This window comes from Cherax quadricarinatus, chromosome 55, assembly GCF_038502225.1.
Source record: "Cherax quadricarinatus isolate ZL_2023a chromosome 55, ASM3850222v1, whole genome shotgun sequence".
Classification (NCBI taxonomy): Eukaryota; Metazoa; Arthropoda; class Malacostraca; order Decapoda; family Parastacidae; genus Cherax; species Cherax quadricarinatus.
Window position 1 is genome coordinate 6,637,774 of NC_091346.1, and position 18,179 is coordinate 6,655,952.

General features: G+C 39.4%; 1 protein-coding gene across 1 annotated transcript in view; it reads right to left on the reverse strand.

Annotated features, from left to right (window-relative positions):
• Window positions 1-669: 669 nt before the first annotated feature.
• Window positions 670-18,179, reverse strand: part of Taz (tafazzin, phospholipid-lysophospholipid transacylase) — a 32,375-nt gene continuing 14,865 nt past the window's right edge. Inside the window, exon 5 of the mRNA XM_070096787.1 lies at window positions 670-17,508. Within this exon, the coding sequence (XP_069952888.1) occupies window positions 17,429-17,508 (80 nt within the window). The 3' untranslated portion in view covers window positions 670-17,428. The remainder of the gene's footprint in view (window positions 17,509-18,179) is intronic.

Below are 18,179 nucleotides of genomic sequence, written 5' to 3' on the forward strand. Positions count from 1 at the left end.
AATAGGATTACCAACAGACCTCCGGCTGTCTTAAAAAGGTACTGGACAGACACCTATTCAGTACCTGACCAGCCGGGTTGTGGTTCGTACGTCGGGTTGCGTGCGGTCAACAGTAATAGCCTGGTTGATCAAGCCCTGACCCACCATGAGGCCTGGTCACAGACCAGACCGCGGGGACGTTGACTCCCGAAACCCTCACCAGGTATATTCCAGGTCATCTTGATATTCAACTTTAAATCATTCAGTTCTCAAAAATTAGCCTATTCTATTAACTGCACCTTCATGACTTACCTTACTCTTTGTTTGTAATTACATCTTGCTGTATTTGGCTCTCTACGATAGGTTTTGGACAAATAATCACAAGATAATATACACTAGGTCAGACGAGCGTCCACCTACCCCTTCACCAGCTCAGAAATGGCGCTCCCTCCCTCCCCCAGTGGCGGGAACCCTTGATATCTAAAAAGTTTATTCAGGTTCATGTGTAGTGCACATGCACCTGAATAAATTATCATAAATTATTATACATGGAAGCATATGTGTAGATTTTTTTATACTTACTGAAGCACATGAGACACATAATCCTAACAATATACTTGCATCAAGACCGGGGAAGGAAGCCGATGTTGACAGTGAAAAATGTTAATTATTAGGGAAATTAAATTATCATTATTGTCAGTCAATATTTATTTTGCAACAAGCAATCATTTGCTATACATTATGTAGGTTTGACATTTTTTAAAGTAATATTGCGGTTTAAACAAGGCGACCAGCCTTCCAGGTATTGACAGAACGATCCTGGTTTTGGCGGGACTGTCTACCCGACATTTTAGGAGACGCAAGATTGTCCCGCTTCTATACATATTGATAAAACTTTTTTTTAAATATTTACTTGTCAGACGCCTCTAGCCAGAGGGGAGAGAACATAGCCATTTAACTATGCTGAACAAATGTCCTGATTAATCAAAACAAATATCCTGATTAGTCAAAACAAATATGCTGAATGGGTCAAACAAATGTCCTGATTAGTCTTGATTGGTCAAACTTACGACAAATAAACTTTACTGTTAACGGATAATTTGCTTCATGATGCCATTAACTAACAGGCAAAGAAATACTTAATTTGTTGTACATGAAGCTTGACGTTATATTGTTTGGTAATTTTGTCACCATTACAGATTACATGCTCTTAACGTTGCCTCCCAGTCTCCAGAGTCACGAGTTTAGCGCTTCCCACTAGTATAAATAAAAATAACTCTTGATCCTCCCTTTCCTTTGAGCCTGACTGAATTCCATTCCTCAGGCTGTATGATCCCTACGGGTTTGACGTTTCCCTTAAATAAAAATGGCCGCCTCGTACACAGCCCAAAACCAATTCAGTCCTTCAACTGAATAATATACATCAACTCTGAAGGTTCCATGTCATCCAGAAGTTTTCGACGTTGAGGGTTTATAGCCAGTAGACAAGACATTCACATATTGTGGCAAGAAAACCGGTATTTAAAATTTCCAAATTTCTTCTAAAGAAAATTGGTACATTGATATCTTAACACCCAAAATCAATCCCAATTTTCTGTTAGATGATGATGTAGTAAGTAATAGTAAGTAGTTAGTAGTAGTAGTAAGTAGTAATATAATCAAGGTAAGCGCTAAATCCAAAAGGGTTACACAGCTCTGCTCTAAGATACACCAACATTTAAGGTTTGAAACCTATCAGAAATTAGATTTTTTCAGTTATTGTACGGAAATCAAATTGTTTAAAAAAGTGGCAAACTAAAACTTACGCAATCTAGAATCAAAGTGAAGCTTTTTTTTAGAAAAGCACATCAGCATTGCAAGTTTAAAGCCGACCGGAAGATGCATTCTCCAGTTATCTCACAAAAACCCGACAAATCCAAAATTATAAAACATTAGTAAATGGTCAGATCTGCAGCCACAGCCTAAGATGCATCAGCTGTTGAAGACTGAAGTTGCTTTAAAAAGATATCCCCTCAAGGAAGGTTCCTTGATGTTGGTGAGGGGCTCTTGATTTAGGGAATTGGATCTGTGCTCCAGTTCCCCGAATTAAGCCTGAATGCCTTCCACATCCCCCCCCCCCAGGCGCTGTATAATCCTCCGGGTTTAGCGCTTCCCCCTTGATTATAATAATAATAATTTAAAAAGATATACTCGAAGTACTTCACAAAAAAATCATAACATTTTGAAAATAAAATTGGCATTACACTCAAAACATTTACAGCCTTCTATGTAGGATACACCGGTTTCTGAAATTATTATTATTATTATTACAATCAAGGGGGAAGCGCTAAACCCGGAGGATTATACAGCTCCGGTTTCTGAAAGCTTGAGGCCGTTCAGCGCTTGAGGAATAGGAGGCAATCAGGTTCAATCCAAGGAAGGGGAGAATAAGTTCAATTCTTTGAATTAAGAGCCCTCCATCAGCGTCATGGAACCTCCCTTGAGGGAGAACTTGTCGAGGTGTCCCTAGACTAGGGCGAGGCTGTGACCCCACACACACCATAGTAAACCTTCGCATGTCTTACTGATCTCAGGAGGCCGCCTCGATACTATTTGATTCCTACGGATTTAGCGCTCTCCCTTAAATATTATTCTAATCAAGGGGGAACGCTAAACCCGTAGGATTATGCAGCGCCTGTGGGGAGAGGGGGATTTGGAAGGTATTCAGGCTTAATTCAGGGAACTGGAGCACAGATCCAATTCCCTAGATCAAGAGCCCCTCACCAACGTCAAGGACCCTTCCTTGAGGGGAGTGTTATTATTATATAAAAAATGCTAAACCTACAAGGGTCATACAGTGCCGTCCCTTAAATATAAATTAATCCCAGACCCAAGGGAGATTCCTAGATGGCAGTGAGGGGCTCTTGATCCAAGGAATTGAACATGCCTTACCCTTCCTTCGATCAAAACTAATGCCCATTCTCCCAGGCACTGTATGACCCTTAAGGGTTGAACGCTCCCCCAGGAATGTAATAGTAATGTATTTAATCCCAGAATAGAACACTATGCTTATTTTTTGTAACTATCATTATATGAAACACAACCTCGCTGTGTCTGACACTTTTCATCTTTAGTCCATTAAATTCTTCTTACATTCTTTCAGTTTGTCACAGGCTGTGCAGTAATTAGCCATTATAAAAAAAGGTGCAGGCATGACAAAAATAAGTCTGTGACAGCAGTTACAACCAACAAACAACAGAGCAATCATTGCCGACACTTCATATAAATAATCATATTAAAAAAACACAACAGACAACAGAAAATCGCTACCAACAAATCACCATGAAGTAAATAACGCTAGGATGTCAAAATCGATGATTGCCAAATTTCATGGGGAAATTGAAGCTCCGCCATTATTTCCTATCGAAGTTTTTTAACAAATGAAAAATCCTGTGGTACCATCTCTATCCTGTTTTGGCCCATCAATATTTATCTTAGTTTTAACGTTTTAACATAGTCCTTTAACTAGTCACAAATCCAGATTTTTTTTAACACGTCGGCCTTCTGCTGAGGCAGGGTGACCCAAAATTATTATTATAATCAAGGGGGAAGCGCTAAACCCGGAGGATTATACAGCGCCTGGGGGAGGATGTGGAAGGCATTCAGGCTTAATTCGGGGAACTGGAGCACAGATCTAATTCCCTAAATCAAGAGCCCCTCACCAACATCAAGGAACCTTCCTTGAGGGGTGGGTGACCCAAAAAAAGACACCCTTTCACCATCATTCATATATAATCACTGTCTTTGCAGAGGCGCCCAGATATGACAGTTCAGATGTCACTCCAAACTGCCAACATCCCAACCCCTTCCTTTAAAGTACAGGGCACTGTACTCCCCACATCCAGATATAGTAATATAATAAAATAAAGTGCTAAACCCAAGACATATGTCAGTCTGAGTCCGTTTTCATTGCTTATATGACTCAGGAGAGAGCAACACAGTAGTACATTCAGGTAAGCACCATATGACTTGGGAAGGAAGAATATGGTAACACACTCCCAAGCAGGAGGAAGTGCTATAACCATAGGAGTTATACAGCTCATGGGGAATGGGAGGCAATTAGGTTCAACACAAGGGATTTATTTATTTTTAAATTACTGTAATCAGTGGTAAAAGTAAAACCCGGAAGGGTCATATAATGCTTGGGGAATGGGAGACCCTTTCTGGAGGGTCAAGGTATTTTTAACACCCCTGGCCATCTCACCAAGGCAAGGTGACCTGAAAAATAAACTTTCACCATCATTCACACTATCATTGTTTTGCCAGAGGCACACAGATACAGCAGTTGAGATGTACCTTCAAACAGCAAATATCCCAAATGCCTCCTTTAAAGTGCAGGCAGTGTATTTCCCACCTCCAGGACTAAAGTCCAGCTAACCATTTTCCCTGAATCCCTTCACAGATTACCTTATTCGCATTTTAACAGCTCGTCAGGTCCCAAAAACCATTTATCTCCACTCACTCCTATCTAACACGCTCATGCATGCCTGCTGTATGTCCAAGCCCCTTGAACACAAAATGTCCTTTACCCCCTCCCTCCATCCTTTCCTAGGATGACCCCTACCCCACCTTCCTTCCACTACAGATTTATACACACTCCAATTATTATAATAAAAGAAAGCACTAAACCGACAACAGTCATACAGCGCTCCAAGTCATCCTAGTCTGCTCCATCCTCTCTAAATGGCCAAACCATGACTCATGAAATCATAATGACACGATTGCAAACAAACCATACCACGGGCAGGGATAGAACCCGGGATCAGTCTCAAAACTCTGTAAAAACTTGCAATTGTGGTCACAGTGGTGCCTATGCTAACCCTCCTATGGTGTAGAAATATACCTAGTTGGACGAATCTTATTGTGGCAAGCTGGTCCAGTGGCTAACGCGACAGTCTGGAGTTTTGAGACTCTCTAATCGCAGGTTCTATCCCCACCCGTGGTATGGTTTGGCCAAACCATCTCAACAACCCCTCCTCAGTCCTTGGATAATACTAAAAGTATTATCCAAACTATGAATTCTCTGCATAATAATTACACCACATTGCCCTCAGACACGACATCTCCACTGCCTCCAACTTCCTCACTGCAACATTCACCACCCATGTTTCACACCCATACAAGAGTGTGATACCACTAAACACTCATACATTTCTCATTTGCCTCCATGGATAATGTTCTTTGTCTCCACAGATACCTCAATGCACAACCCACCTTTTTCCCTTCATCAATTCTGTGGTTTGTCTCATCTTTCATATATACTCATCTGCTGGCATGTCCACTTCCAAATATCTGAACACATTCACTTCCTCCATACTCCCTCCCTCCAATCTGATATCCAGTTTTTCATTACCTAACTTGTTTGATACCCTCATCACCTTGCTCTTATCTGTGCTTTCAACTTCTTTTTTTATACACCTTTATTGTATTATATTCACAAGGTCATTCAGTGCTATACAGCAGAAGTGGAAGATATGAAAGAGAGGGAGAGATGGTCTTTATTAAATTAAGGGTCGTACAGGTCCTAGGAAATGGAAGGTAATCAAATTTGATACAAGTAGTTCCAATTCACTGGAATAAGATTATCATAATTATTATAATCATGGGGAAGCACTAAACCTGTAGGATTATACAGCGCATGGGGGGGTGGAAGGTATTCAGGCTCAATTCAGGGAACCGGAGCACAGATCCAATTACCTATATCAAGTAGATCGAGACCCCTCACCAGCATCAAGGAACCTCCCTTGAGGGCACTGAAATAAGAGCCCTTTACCAGCTGTCAATATTATAATCATGAGAAAGTGCTAAATCCATAAAAGTAAACAGCATTTGGGGAATGGGAGGTAAATGGTTAATCCTAAGGAAACAGTACCTCCAGTTTCTTGCATCAAAACCCCTTTGCCAACATCAAGCTATTTCACCTTAAAGGAAAGCTGTATTAAATGCTCAGGTAACAGGACAGTTGTAATCATTATTTGTGGTATTTTACCATGGCAAGAATGATGCATGCTGCAGACTATGAAGTTTCAGGTACTGATCACACACATCTTTAGTCAGCTGTGTGTCATGGAGCCTTGGCTGACCATTATGATTCAAATGTGTCCTAACATACATTTAGTATGCTAAGATTAGGCTAGCATGACATTCAATCAACACAAAATACTCTAAATAGGATAAGCCTAACACTCCCAGCTTGTTATGTATAATATTCTTAGAGCTTAACATTGTATTCTGTACCTTTGCAGTGCATTCCCAAGACTCCATATTGAGTATAATAGGGAAGCATCATACTTCCTGCAATTATTTTCAATGGCAGTAGCAACAGGAAGGTCATACAAGGTTGTATTATTACTCAGGAATTTTGGTAAATTTTGGTTAGGCTTAGGTTTAAATATGTTAATTTAAGCATTCATATATAAACTGTAACAGTCCCAGTTGTGTTAATAATAATAATAATAAAAAAGCACTAAACCTACAAGGGTCATACAGCCCAATTTTGTTAAGTTTTGTAGTTTAATTTAGGCTCGAGCATTGTCTATGGGCCTACAAGTGCTTTTGCGCAATAATTTATATGTAATACTGTATATCCTAGTCCATTTTACTTCATGTAAGTTTACTTTGTTGCAAGTCATGTCTTCTAGGACCTTATCTCCATTAGTGTATTGTATCTGTTTTTGTGTTGTCAAGGCTTTGTCCCAGATGCTAAAAGAAACCTATTCCATTCAGCTTGGAAATAAAGCTGCAAATGATCTGATTAACATAATGCTAAATGAATCATCAGTCACAAGACTCACAGAGGGAAAATTCCTAGGTATCCACCTTGACAGTAGCCTTAAGTTCTGGACACACATACAACAAATCACCAAGAAAATTTCAAAACTGTAGGCATACTATCAAAGATAAGGTACTATGTTCCACAGTCAGCTCTCCTGGCACTGTACCATTCACTCATACCCTTATCTTACATACGGAATTTGTGCATGGGGATCAACAACATCCAATCACCTAAAACCCCTCATAACCCAGCAAAAAGGCAGCAGTAAGAATGATAACGAATTCCCACTCCCGCCAGCACACTCCACCAATTTTCAAGTCTGAATCTGCTCACCATTAAGAACATCCATACTTATTCATGTGCCTACTACATACACAGAACAATACACGCAAATATAAACCCTCTACTCAAACTTCTCCTCACCAACTTAAACAGGAAACATGACCACAACACAAGACACAGATCTCTTTTTGATATACCTCGTGTCCTTAACACACTGTGTAAAAACTCTATGCACATAAAGGGCCCTAAAATATGGAATTCATTACCAGAAGTATTAAAGTAACCCAGTCTGAAAACCAGTTTAAGACACTTCTCAAAAGCCACTTAATCACCTTAGACTAAACGCTAAATACTCAGTACACACATACTCACCTATGTACTCCCACATCATAACTTCAACAATCACTTTGAACCTTTTATCCATTGTTGACAGGAATATAATTGAACCATTGTTTTCCACAAAAAGCATTTTAGACTATAAGAATATATCCTTTTTCTTATACAAATTTAATTCACTTATAATTAATAATCTACTGTTCAACTATGAAATAATTACTGTCCTACTGTACAACTATGATAAAATCCTTAGTGTTAAGTAGTCTGTAAGCCAATAATGTTAAGTTGGCCCATAATGCCTAGGCATAATAGAGGCTCTCTTTGCATTGCAACCCACTATTGCAAATATAAAATCTCAATGTACTGTTTGCAAAGACAGAATAAATAAAATAAAATAAAGAAAAATGCTCATGTTTGTGTGAAAAATCAGATTAATATACAGTATTTATAACTAAGTACAGTGCCTGTGCTTTGAAGGAGGGATGTTGATGTTGCAGTATTTTAACAGTAGTGTAGGCACACCTCTGGCAAGACAGTGATAGTGAATGATGATGAATGCGTTTCTTCTTTTTTGGGTCATCCTGCCTTGGTGGGAAACGGATGTTAACGTTAATAAAAGAAATTATAACGAACTGCTAGCTGTGTTCTTTATTCCCTTGTTATTTAAATTACTTGGGTCATTTCTGAGTACAGTATCCCTTGCATTAACATTTTGGCACAGAAGTGACCTTAGACTGCTTCATCACCTGTTGAATGTAAGGCAAAGCATACTTGGATGGCATTGTGCATTAAGACAAAATTGCTATCATATTATTTATGCGATTTGGATATGCACATTGCACTATGACCTGTAAACATGTTAGAATTTGTATCAAGTATAAGAGAGGATGCCATAGAAGGATCAGGACAAGCGAACCGGGTGCTAAGGGTTCAATGATCTTTGGGGCCCCATCGTTAAATCACAGTACCTTGGTTCACTGATCAGTCACAGACGAGCCTGCCAAGTGCTGAGACGATATGGTGTCACTCGTGGTCAACATTTGCCAGAATCACCTCTAGCTGGTTGAAGTATGGTGCTCTCTCTCTCTCTCTCTCTCAGGCTTTTGTCTTTGCTTTTATCACCACTTATATTCCATTCTTGTACATAGTGTACATAAATGTACATCTCTGTATATAAACATTTGGTGAAGGAAAATACAAGTTAAAATATTCCGCCAAGTTTGTTTTGCTCCAACCCATTATGACCAGGTCAACAGGCCAGCAATACCTGTATTCGTAATAACAAGTTATCCATGTTGGATGTGAGGTACAGCCTGTCCATTTCACTTGTGTTTTCACTCCATATAGCAAACCACATACATAATCCTGCATATAGAGAGAGCAATAGGGTGTAGAGAACTAATAGGAAGAGATCATATAAGCCACAAAACAGAAGATAAGGCATTCAAATACCTTCCCTGGATAGCCAAACTGGCAAAAAATTTCGACACTGCAATAGAGTGGGTAAAACCTCCAAATCTGTTAGCCAATGACATACCACAAAGATGAATGATGGAAGGAAGATAGAGACAGCTACAACAAGCAGATTGGGCATTTATTTCCACTTTGTAACTCAAGGTCATGAAGCTCAAGTTGACTGGTGTTACCTGCACACTCCTCAAAAGACTGAATGAGAAAAACCATCTCAGGAATGAAGATTGCCCTGCAGTGCAGATTCTGCTGGGCACAGAAAATGAGAGTAATGAAAGCACCAGTCACTCCCTGGAGTTTAAATAAAGCATCCTACATGTGAAAAATGGAACTTGGTTGTGTAATTTGTGTTATGTGCCTTCATGACCAATTGAAAACAGGAATGTGAAAGTAACTGATACTGAATGCTACAATGACTATACTTAGTCATGGTGTAATAAATTGCTTCCATGTCTCACTGTGGAAAGCATACTAAGGAGATATGTCAGGAGGAAGTGGCTTGGTAGACCTACTGGACTGACAGTAATGGTTGGTTCTCAAAGAAGAATTGTCAGTGATCTTTGAAAGTAAGGCAACCTGCAGGCTAGGTTGCCTGAGTGGCAAGTTCCAGGATGAGTGCAAAAGATCATTAACTAGAAAATAGCACCATCTCTTCACCCACCTTGGAATCTATGAACCACTTACACTAACAGTACTAGGTCTAATAAAAAGACAGCAGTCCAGGACCAAAAGGGTGGGTACCCTTCAGTGCCTACTTGGTCTGAGCCAAATATAGTACAACATTCCACCACCAACCACCAGAAGGACAAGTACCACCCCATGCTACCTAAACTCACAGGAGCCCTCAATTCACAAAACTGAGTGTAAACTAAAATCCTCAAACTGAGTCTTAGCAGTAAATGCATTTTTTTTTTATTAACACATTGGCCGATTCCCACCAAGGCAGGGTGGCCCGAAAAAGAAAAACTTTCATCATCATTCACTCCATCACTGTCTTGCCAGAGGGGTGCTTTACACTACAGTTATAAAACTGCAACATTAACACCCCTCCTTCAGAGTGCAGACACTGTACTTCCAATTCCCAGAGCTCTGTCTGGCCTGCCAGTTTCCCTGAATCCCTTCATAAATATTACCTTGCTCACACTCCAACAGCACGTCAAGTATTAACCCTCATGAAACACCACTGCATCCCACTGATACAGCTAACAAGATAAACAACTTCTTCTCAAACACAGGATCTAATCTCGCCAGTAAAATCCCACGTACCAATGCCCGTGCCGGGGACTACCTAGATGGGAATTTCCCAAATTCCTTCTATCTTGTACCAACTGAGCCCACGGAAGTCAGCGCGACCATAAAGTCACTTAAAAATAACTCGGGGAATCTGTCTCACGTCCCACCATTATTGTACAAGCGAGCGGCCCATGTCCTTTCGCATGCTATTAAATTACTTTTTAACAAGTCACTAGAAACTAGCACTTTCCCGACACTACTCAAGACAGCAAGGGTTACACCAATACATAAAGGTGGTGACCCTACAGATGTAAACAATTATAGGCCAATATCAAACTTACCATTGCTATCCAAAATCTTCGAGAAACTCGTGCACAGGAGACTATATTCATTTATAATGTCACAAAACATACTCAACCCCTGCCAATTTGGATTCAGGAAAAATAAAAGCACTAATGATGCAATTATAAAAATGCTAGACCTGCTTTACACAGCATTGGAAAATAAGGGATATCCGCTAGGAAATTTTATTGACCTAAGAAAAGCGTTTGACACAGTAGACCACGGCATCCTACTCCACAAACTTGACCACTATGGTATAAGAGGCCATGCGCTTGCATATTTTAAATCCTACCTTTCTAATAGGTATCAGTATGTCACCATTAAAGACACAGCCTCATCACTACGGCCACTAGATACTGGAGTTCTGCAGGGAAGTGTCCTTGGACCCCTGCTCTTCCTCATTTACATCAATGATCTTCCAAAGATATCCCAACACCTGAAACCCATTCTCTTTGCTGACGACACGACTGATGTCATCTCCCACCCTAATATTGCCACCCTCAACACCACTGTTAACGAGGAGCTGCTCAAAATATCGACTTGGATAACAGCCAATAAACTTACACTTAACACTGGCAAAACCTACTATATTATGTATGGTAGCAGAGCAGGTGTTGCGCAACTTAACATTAAGATCGACAACACTCTAATTGCCAGACATAATAAGGGCAAATTCCTTGGCCTATACCTCGACAACAATCTAAATTTCAGCACCCATATCCAACACAACAAAAAAGTTGGGGTTCAACTGCAGCAACACACCTAAAGCCAATAATAACCCAACAAAAAGCAGCAGTAAGAATAATCACTAAATCCCATCCTCCCCCTTTACTGGATACCCCACACAAACATCCCAAATTTCAGTGAGAAATTAAAGGCACTAATAACAAACAGACAAATGAATAAGCACCACCTTCTCTTAGCTGGAGACTTCAACATCAACCTTGGCCTACTAGATGATCAGCCTGTAACTGATTTCATCAACAATATGAACAACACACTTCTCATACCAACAATAACTAAACCAACCAGGCTCACTGAAACAAGTGCAACCATAATAGACCACATATGGACCAATATACTAGCCCCCCTTAAATCAGGGATAATCACAGATAGCACTACAGACCACTACCCTACCTTCCTCTTGACAAACATTAGTAAACCACCACTTGAATACAACAAAGTTCATTTAGACTCCATGATGAGGCCTCAATAAGGAAGTTCACAGCTGACCTAGTGACTGTTGACTGGCCTACAGAATTCTCCAAGGCCAATGGTATTGATGACTGGACAGACATTTTTCTTAACAGATTACTTAGACCATACAACAAACATTGTCCTATAAAAACGAAACAGATCACAAACAAACGGCTTAGTTGCCCATGGCTAACCAGCACCATTCTGAAATCCATTGATAAGAAACACCAATATGAAAAGCAATATAGACAGGGCTTAATACACAAAGACATTCTTAAACACTATTCATCAGTCCTCACCAAAGTAATAAAGAAAGCCAAACAACTATACTACTCCAGTAGATTCACTGACACAAGAGGAGATATAAAAAAGACCTGGAAAACACTCTCTCAGATTCTAGGGACCCACAAACTGAAAAAAAAAGAATATTGCCCTAACTAAACCTAATGAAACACCACTGCATCCCACAGACACAGCTAACAAGATAAATGACTTCTTCTCAACCATAGGTTCTAATCTCGCCAATAAAATCCCACGTACCAATGCCCATGCTGGGGACTACCTAGATGGGAATTTCCCAAATTCCTTCTATCTTGCTCCAACTGAGCCCATGGAAGTCACCGAGATTATAAAGTCACTTAAAAATAACTCAGGGAATCTGTCTCATGTCCCACCATTACTGTACAAGAGAGTGGCCCATGTCCTCTCGCATGCTATCTCATTACTTTTTAACAAGTCACTAGAAACTAGCACCTTCCCGAAACTACTCAAGATGGCAAGGGTTACACCAATACATAAAGGTGGTGACCCTACAGATTTAAACAACTATAGGCCAATATCAAACTTACCATTGCTATCCAAAATCTTTGAGAAACTCGTGCACAGGAGACTATATTCATTTATAACGGCACAAAACATACTCAACCCCTGCCAATTTGGATTCAGGAAAAATAAAAGCACTAATGATGCGATCATAAAAATGCTATATCTGCTTTACACAGCATTGGAAAATAAGGAATATCCACTAGGAATTTTTATTGACCTAAGAAAAGCTTTTGACACAGTAGACCACAGCATCCTACTCCACAAACTTGACCATTATGGTATAAGAGGCCATGCGCTTGCATATTTCAAATCTTACCTTACTAATAGGTATCAGTATGTCACCATTGAAGACACAGCATCAACAACACAGCCACTTGATACTGGAGTTCCGCAGGGAAGTGTCCTTGGTCCCCTGCTCTTCCTCATATACATCAATGATCTTCCAAACGTATCTCAACACCTGAACTCCATTCTCTTTGCTGACGACACGACTTATGTCATCTCTCACCCTAATCTTGCCACCCTCAACACCATTGTTAATGAGGAGCTGATCAAAATATCGACTTGGATGACAGCCAATAAACTTACGCTTAACACTGACAAAACCTACTACATTATGTTTGGTAGCAGAGCAGGAGATGCGCAAATTAACATTAAGATCGACAACACTCTAATTGCCAGGCATAATGAGGGCAAATTCCTAGGCCTATACCTCGACAACAAACTGAACTTCAGCACCCATATCCAACACATAACCAAAAAAGTATCCAAAACGGTTGGGATCCTCTCCAAGATACGATACTACGTGCCGCAAACTGCCCTTCTCACATTATACCATTCACTTATATATCCATACCTCACCTATGCTATCTGTGCTTGGGGTTCAACTGCAGCAACACACCTAAAGCCAATAATAACCCAACAAAAAGCCACAGTAAGAATAATCACTAAATCCCATCCCTGGCAACACACTCCCCCACTCTTCATAGATCTAAACTTACTCCCTGTTCAGTACATCCACACTTACTACTGTGCAATCTACATCTACAGGACCTTAAATTCCAATATTAACCTTGACCTAAAATGCTTTCTTGATAGTTGTGACAGAACCCACAGGCACAACACCAGACACAAACATCTCTATGACATTCCCCGTGTCCGACTAAACCTTTACAAAAATTCAATGTATGTCAAAGGCCCTAAAATCTGGAACACCCTACCTGAAAATTCTAAAACTGCAGACACATTCATCACCTTCAAAACTACCATCAGAAAACATCTTATCTCCCTGATACACCCTGTCAACTAATTACACGAATACCACCTGGTGGTTAACACTTACACTCACTCACCCATTTGACCATAAACAGAAATATCAATCTCAATTTCAAAATAATGAATCTTAACTAGTCATAAGTTGGCCTGTGATACTCCAATACTGAAACTATGTATAGTGCCAAAACAAAAGCATTCACATTGCTAAACTCACAAACTAGTATTTAGTCACTTAGCCATAATACCAACTTACCTCATAATTTTGTAATATTTTAAACTTAAGATTTGATTTAAGTCTGCCCGAAATGCCTAGCCATGCTAGGTGTTCTAGTGGTACACTCTGTAATTATTATTTTACTACATGTAAACCACACAATAACCAAATTCTGTAAACTCAGCATTGTAATCCTTATAGAGAATAAACTTTGAATTTGAATTTGAATCCCTGGCAACACACACCCCCCTCTTCACAGATCTAAACTTACTCCCTGTTCAGAACATCTACACTTACTACTGTGCAATCTATATCTACAGGACCTTAAATTCCAATATTAACCTTGACCTAAAATGCTTTCTTAATAGTTGTGACAGGATCCACAGGCATAACACCAGACACAAACATCTCTATGACATTCTCGTGTTCGACTAAACCTTTACAAAAATTCAATGTATTTCAAAGGACCTAAAATCTGGAACACCCTACCTGAAAACTCTAGAACTGCAGACACATTCATCACTTTCAAAACTACAGTTAGAAAACATCTTATCTCCCTGATACACCTCGACAACTAATTACATGATAATCACCTGGTGGTTCACAATTACACTCATTCCCCTACTGACTATAAACCCAGAAATACTAATCTTAATCTTAAAATAATAAATCCTAACTAGTCATAAGTTTGCCTATGATACTCCAATATAGACACTTTGTATTGTTCCAAAACAAAAGCATTCACATTGCTAAACTCACAAATTATGATGTAGTCACTTAGCCTTAATACCATAATCTGTAAGGATTTAATGTTAAGAATTAATCTAAGTCTGCTCAAAATGCCTAGCCATGCTAGGTGTCCTAGTGGCCTCCTCTGTAATTAGTATTTTATAACTTGTAAACCACACAATACCCAAAACCTGTAAACCCCACATTGTAACCCTTATAGAGAATGAACCTGAATTGAATTGAATTAAACGGTCCAAACGTATATATACGTTCTCTCGTGTAGCACCCCGAATATTTTGAGAAAAAAAAAAAGTTTTTTTATAGGAAAAAAGAGCATGTGGTACCCAGGCGTCCCCAATTTTTTTCATATGGCGCACACTGAGTGCGCACACCCATTCTCTCTTGTCTAGGCGACTCAGGCCTATCGTGCCAATGTTGAATGAATGACAAATGAAGCATATACATATATACGTTTCGGGCGCTACGTGAGAGAACGTATATATACATTTGGACCATTTAAGGGTTAAAAACCATTTGTCTCCATTCACTTCTATCAGATACGCTCACACATGCTTGCTGGAAGTCCAAGCCCTTCGCACACAAAACCTCCTTTACCCTCCCTCCAACCTCCGAGTGGACTAATATGCAACCCACCACCAGCCTGCAACAATGCTATGTGGTATATGATCAGCTCCAATTCCTTGTATCAAGAACACTCATCCTAATTGAAATGATACTGGTAGTACAGAAGATCATATGACCTACTGGTAGGTCACTCATGTCAGTAATGTACTACTGTTGGGCAGTACAGAGCATATTATAATAATCAAAGAGAAGCACTAAACTTACAAGGGTCATACAATGCAGTGTACAGAGCGTACCCTTGTTCCAATGATAACAATAACTGCAGTTTAGCTACATATACACTGCTGTACTACTTGCTTTGTTACATTTTCATCTCCACTCTGCTTCTACAGCAAATACTCTTTTCCTTTCTTTCATTTTCCCTTACTTGTGTCTGCCTTTCTCTCATTTTTCTTATTACACTTGCCCACTTATTTATGCTTACTGAATCAACACTCTGTCTTTCCACATTCAAATATTTGATTGAAAATAAACAGCAACTGGTTAACCTTTGTAATAACAAAACTAACAAAGTAAAATTACTTAAACGACTTTAAAGTAATAAAGCTACTGTATAGATCTAGTTTCAGCAAGTATTTCTACAATTTTTTGAAAACCATGGAGGCCACCTCCCACCAAGGTAGGATGACCCAAAAGTAGAAACAATTACTGTTATTCATTCAATAGCTGACTTTCATAACCCTATATACTGTCTTCTAATTTCTACACTCTGAATTCTTTACAAAACATTCACACCACACACTGTTCTCAAACAAATCTCCACTGCCTCCACCTCCCTGCAGTGTTTAAAGCACCCATGTACTAGGGTTGATACCACTATACTCTAGTACATTCTATTTTTTGCCTCCATAAATAGGCCCCCTTTTCTATCTTTTCCCCGTCATTCTATAGTTCATTTCCTCTTTCATCAACCCATCTGCCAACATGTCCACTCCCAAATATCTAGATACACTCTTCTACAAGTCCATCAATAAAACATTAAGCCATGATGACATCACACATCCCTTTCTATGGCCTACTTTAACCGGAAAATAATTTCCTTTTCTTCTATATAGTCTAACCTAAGCCCTGCTCTCCACATAAATTTTTTATTCCTTTTAGTAACCTACTACCTATTCCATACAGCATCCACCACATTGCTGCCCTAACCACCCATTCATATGCCTTTTCCAAATCCATAAATGCAAGAAACAATTCCTTACCCTTATCTATATACGTACTGTTCATTTACTGTTCAGGATATACAACTAGTCTACACATCCCCTATCCTTCCTAAATCTTTCTTGTTCCTCTGTAATCCTATTTCTGTCTTAACACTAGGATTATTTCCCTATTATTTTTGCACTCTCTTGTCCCCTTCTTCCTTGTACAAAGTTATGCAGGTTCTCTGCTAATATCTATCACAATTATGAATAGCTAGGATGTATATTAATGTTATGCTTTTTAGAGCCATATTTCCACAAAAAAATTTATTTTCAAAAAACTTCCCATACACATTCATAGAATGTAAATTATCATTGCTAAAATTAACAAAATACAATTTAGCCAAGTGTTACCCAACCTATCTTAGTTCAGTCTAAATTTAGTTACTGTACTTGTATTATTATTTAACATCAATGAGATATATTAATTCCATGATGTACAAGCTGATTTTCAAGAGGGTTATTTCAACAATGAATTAACATTCAACTTGCTTGGTAAAATTATCACTGCTTATAAGCCAAGCCTGCAAACCACTGTCTCAAAAAAGAACAATATAAATATCTCTGGAAGCAAACCTCCACCCTACCACTGTTAACAAAATAAATAATCTCGCAGCTTTTTGCCCAAGTACCAAACCATAGCATATCTGAGGCTTCTTGGGAAAACAATCTCTGCTTTGATATACAGTGGACCCTCGGTAATCGGCCATTCCTGTTATTGGCCAACTCGGTGATCAGCCGTTTTTTTGGGCTCCCCGTGATCGGCCGTTATTTCGGTGATCGGCCATTTCGGATGCGTCTGTCTGCCGGTTGGAGCTGCTTGCGCGTCAGTTTGGCTGTGTGTCTCGGTGCGTGAGGAAGCATCTGCTAATACATCCAAACATTTCACTTGTTTTCCATTGTTTTTTTGGGGTTTTTTGCAGTGCAACTGCGAAATAAGTAACCATAGCTCCAAAGTAAAGTTCCTGTGGTAAAGAAAGTGAGAAACACCATGAAATTTAAGCATGCAGTGATTGATAAATACAAGAGTGGTATGCGGGTGCTGGAACTTGCCAGGATGTACGGGAAAAACAAATCACCAATTACATCCATCCTGGCAAAGAAAGAACAAATCAAGAATGCTAATGTTGCAAAAGGAGTAACTTTTCTAACGAAACAAAGGTCACCAATAATGGAACAGATGGAAAAGTTGTTGCTATTGTGGATTAAGGAAAAACAATTAGTGGGAGGACAGTGTTGTAGAATCTAGTATTTGTGAGAAGGCAAAGCAGTTACATGAGGAACTTCTACAGAAAACTCCTGGAACAAGTGCTGCTAGTAGTAAATTTAGGGCCAACAAAGGCTGGTTTGAAAGATTCAAGAAGCGTAGTGGCATACAGTGTTGTAAGGCATGGAGAGGCTGCAAGTTCCGATAAATGTGCGGCTGAAAAGTATGAACAGGAATTCAAGGACTATGTAAAGGCTGAAGGATTCAAACCCCAACAAGTGTTCAATTGTGATGAAACAGGCCTGTTTTGGAAAATGCCAAAAAGGACCTACATCACACAGGAGGAAAAGGCACTGCCAGGACACAAGCCTATGAAAGAAACAACAGGCTTACTCTTTTGTTGTGTGGTAATGCTAGTGGGGATTTCAA